The sequence below is a fragment of the Eurypyga helias genome, unplaced genomic scaffold (assembly GCF_000690775.1).
Source record: "Eurypyga helias isolate BGI_N326 unplaced genomic scaffold, ASM69077v1 scaffold12678, whole genome shotgun sequence".
NCBI classification, from domain to species: domain Eukaryota; kingdom Metazoa; phylum Chordata; class Aves; order Eurypygiformes; family Eurypygidae; genus Eurypyga; species Eurypyga helias.
This window is the reverse complement of record NW_010266318.1, coordinates 35758-40232: the sequence shown is the minus strand read 5'-3', so window position 1 is coordinate 40232 and position 4475 is coordinate 35758. Positions and strand designations below refer to the sequence as shown.

Here is a 4475-nt window from a genome sequence, read left to right as displayed (position 1 = left end):
CTTTGGGAAGCAAAGAGACCACAGTAGTTTACCCCATGTACCAGGAAGTTTAGCATAGCGGGCCTAAAACCATCCAGCATCAAGTAGAGGGGTGCCATTAGAAATCTGTGGAGGGGAGGAGGAGGAGCATGAAGTTGTCTACAAGTGTCACTCCAGACTAAGCCCTGCTGGCTATGAATACAAACCACACATTTATGGACTGAAGTTGCAAACTAAAATTTAGAACCAATTTTGTAACTCTTAAAGTTAAATGCAGAAGGACATAAATTAAGTCAAAGTTTTAAATGGGTTGTATGTGCTGCCTAAATGGTGTGAATGAAACTTAACTTTTAAAAAATCTCTTATGAATGGCTAGTGCTGCTTAGTTACTCAGCTTTCAAGTGTTTACTTAATTTGCAAACATAATTAAAACTTTACATTTCTTCAGGAATCCCTATGAAGAAAAATATAGATTAATTCGGATTGGAAATCCAGCATTTTCCACAAGGCTGTTGCCTGTCAGAGGAGCAGTTGAATGTTTATTTGAGATGGGGTTTCAAGAGGTGAGTATAACTTGATAATTTCTGATGTTCTCATCAGTGTACACACTGAAACTGGATTGTATTTTTCTCTTTTCCCAGTTGTAAGACACTAGATTTTAAGCCAATTGCTAGTTTCTTAATTTTCTTTCAATCCTTGATTGCAAATGTCTGCAGTCAACCCACAGAATATGTAGATGAGGCTACTTCAGAAATCTAGTGGAGCTAGAGTTAACCTGATCTGTGATAAGATTGGTTTTCCCCTGTTCAGGCGCACTACTACTTCACTTAATGGCCAGGTATATATCCTTGCTGGCACAAAGGAAATGGTGGGAAACAGGGTGAAAACACCTTCTCTGAGTAGCAGCTCACTATTAGGTGGACATCAGACTGCATCATCAGAGAGTAGTTTACATATCATAAATGGGTGTTGAAACTGTAATTTGGAAGAGGGGAAAAAAAAAATTGTGCTTGTTCTTGCCATCAGTAGGACTTGTATGGTCCCATAGTGAGCAGATAAGGGAAGCTGATCTGGTTAAAAATTAATCCCCAAAACCAAGAAAGAAATATTTTTCAGCCAATTCACAGTGCAGGTGCAGAAATACTATTGTTATCATGACAGCAGTGGAGGGCAACAGACTACTGAAGTAGTGGGAGGGTGGGGCTTTTTCCCATTCAAAACAGGTATGAAACTGTCTCCTAAAATAGTATTGCGTGAATCTTGGTTCTTTTGCAGTCAGAAAGATTTATTTCAAAGATTGCTTTGTGTTCTGAAATGGTCTTGGCAGAACTGCCAAAGCTTGTTAAGCTAGAAGCAGCCTTTGTAATTACAGGGGAGCTGCGGTGAAAACGCAGCTCGGGTGATGGTGCAATGCTCTTGCTCTAGCTTTGCTTCATTTGTCTCCCTTATGTCACCCTTCTTTATGGGTACATACATTACGTTATTTAGGTCTAGCAGTCATGAAACCTCTGCCTTCTGTTTGCTTGAAGCTATTTAGTGTAATTTCATTTTAAAAAAGTATGCTGAAAGAAATAGTGACTGCAGAGGGGAAAACGGTTTGCAGATTTATTCTTGTACTGGTGCTCAGGAGATGACTTCTAATGATGTGTTTAAGCCAGGAGGTAGTCAGTGAAGCACTTGAGCAGTAATCGCATAGTCATTTTAAACATGTTATGAAGTGCTTCTGTCAGATCTTATTGTGTCAACCAAGGCTGGAGCTCACAAACTTCAACTGTGATAACTCAAATGATTAATTCTTTTGTCTCTGCTTGGTAAGCCAACTTTTTCAGTTAAAAAAACCGAGGAGTCTTCTGCTGGATTGATACATTCCATTTAATTTTGTGGTGATTCTAAGTGTGAAAGTGAAGCACTGCATCTGCAGTGACAGTTGACCAAAGGTAACTGTGGATAAACAGATAACTCAGTTCAATAAACCTAAGTGCTGCAGTGGTAGAAACTGAAACGCTTAAAGTATGAACACTTCAGGATGTTCCTGTTTTTAGTAACCTCTTTCTTCATGTTAAGTACACTGATGTTTGCTCCTGTCGTAATTAACCTTTTGTTATGGTACCAGTGATCACATTAATCAAAAATAGAAACCCAGAAATCAAGCTGGGTAAGATAGCGGTATAGAAGAGACTTCCCAGCAGATTCCATTCTTGGGGTTTCTTCCCCCAACATTGGCTATCCTCCTGTGTTGGCTAGCGTTTCACTGCCGCGCTGTGAGAACTGAATGTTTGCTTTTCGCTTCTGTTGTTGCTGCTTCCTCTGCCAAACCATAATTGCGCTGTCCATGTGGGGTTCTGCAAAATAAGTTACTAAGGAAAGCGTGTTATATGAGCCCCTTTTTCTCTAGACTGACTGTAAGTTCTTGATCTGATGGCTTCTGCTGTGGGAGACTACAAGCTTCTGCTCTGAGGGACCTAATCTGAAGGCTGAATCCTGCCAAGCCTTAATGTGCTGTCTTCCAGTAAACGATGTGGCTGTTAGCAGTAGATACAGACCGCTGACTAGCACAGGCCTCCGTTAACCGTTGAAATAATGTCTCTAAATTTCAGGGAGAAACTCACCTGGTTTTCCCTAAGGAGGCTTCAATTGAGCAGCTACGTAAAATCAGAGACTTAATTGCTGGAGAGAGGACTAGCAGACTGAATGAGTTGAGTCAGATCCACAGATCAGGATCCTCTGAAACAGAGGCCAGCACTCGGACAGTTGCACATCGGCCTTCAAGACCTGCTGACTCTGTCCTTGTCCCTGCCCATCGGCAACCACGAACATCACTTGTGCGATCTCTTGAAATGGTAACTATAACCTGAAAACTTTGTAGGCACACTAATCATGAATATAAAGATTGAAGAAGGGTTAACTGTTGGGACAGGTTGCTCGGAGAGGCTGTGTAGTCTCCAAATATGGGTGTTCTCAAGACCTGACTGGATAAAGCCCAGAGCAATGTGGTCTGACCTCATAGCTGCTTTGAGTAGGAGGTTGGGCTAGAGGATTTTTTTTATTTTTCCAATGGTTTCTGATTTTTTTTTTTTTTACTGTTTTCCTTGGTCTCCATGCAACTTCAACAGGAAACTTGCCATAAATAAGGTACTAGCAAGAGATTTTGTTGAAGATGTCCATAAATGTTTTATTGATAAGGGTGTCATGGAAAAAAGGTGATTTGTATTGGAAGGGAATAGCAGGGGAAGAAGCTAAGGCTAAGGCTGTATGTTGTGTTTGGTATTTGCAAGGCAGCAAAAGGACAGGAGTACAAGCGTAATACTTAGGATTTATAATTGTTGGCATCTCATTTCATGCATTATGACCTGTATGTGTAGCCTGTGAGGGCTTTCTTTTTTCACATGCAACTGTTGTGAGAAACAGGTATTTAGCCAGGCAAGGCCAAATCTCTAGTTATATAGGCTGTGCTTCCCTTGTCCAAGAGGCTGGGATGAAGTTTCCTGTCAAGACAGAGGGCAGAGTACTTTCATCTGATGTGAACTGGCATGATGGGAGAAGACTCTTAATGCCTTATACAACTTTGAAAAATAAATTTATGCCTTTTAATAGAAGGTTTGAAGGATGCTTTGGTTTAACTTCCTAAAGATATTTTCCCCCCCTTAGAATTAGTGTCTTAAAGTTGGTGTAAGATGAATCCTTCCAAAAGGTCGCTTCATCTACATCCTTAAACAGAGTTTATCTCTCTTAAATGATATTATAAGTATACTGTTGGATGCTGAACTATGACATACGTTTTCTTCCCAATACTTACACTAAATCAGTGGAGGAGATACAGCAAAGCACAGATTGAAGTGATGGCCTTTGGGGAGAGAGAGCACTCAGTGAGTCATCATCACCTGTAATGTGCTTTGGGAAGGGAGCTGTTGTAGGCACTTGAATATTGATCTGTTTGATCTCTTGGCATGCGAGTAGTTACGTCTAAAATATACTAATGGGGTTTGGTTGAATTTGTTGGGGATTTTGGTGGTTGGAAGTGGTTATGAAGCTGTAGAGTGACTTTCTGCAATACGGGTTAGTACTGGAAGCTTTAAAGCTAGTGTAAGTTGTTTATCTTGCAGTGAGAAAAATGTTGCAGATTTCAAGTTGACACAATGTATTCTGGGGTTAATCCTTATCATTTGTAGTTTTTCTGCCCTGACTTAGGCTAGCCATCAGAGCTGTGGATCCATTTCTCTGCAACTATTATTTTTCCATGCTTCTTGAGATTTAACATGGGTGGTGGAACCAAACTTCCTACAATTTAGAGACAGTGCTAGTGCAGTGTTAGCACTATCGGAATGCTGTATTTCAGCTGATCTCTTTGGGGAATTATACCGATAGCTCTCTGAGCCATTGAATTTGGTCTGTGTAGTCTGGGTTGAGAGCCCAAGGGTGATCGCAATAAGAGTCTGAGCGAGCCCCACAAGTGAAAGCATGAACAAGAGGGAAACAACAAAAAAAACCCCCCACAT

At 40.7% G+C, this 4475-nt stretch overlaps 1 protein-coding gene across 1 annotated transcript in view; it reads left to right on the top strand.

Moving 5' to 3' along the window:
- Window positions 1-425: 425 nt before the first annotated feature.
- The window catches only part of NGLY1 (N-glycanase 1), a gene marked incomplete at its 5' end in the record, with an annotated part of 23007 nt that continues 18957 nt past the window's right edge, over window positions 426-4475 (top strand). The window contains 2 exons of the mRNA XM_010157031.1: window positions 426-542; window positions 2577-2819. Coding sequence (XP_010155333.1) covers window positions 426-542; window positions 2577-2819 — 360 coding nt within the window. The remainder of the gene's footprint in view (window positions 543-2576; window positions 2820-4475) is intronic.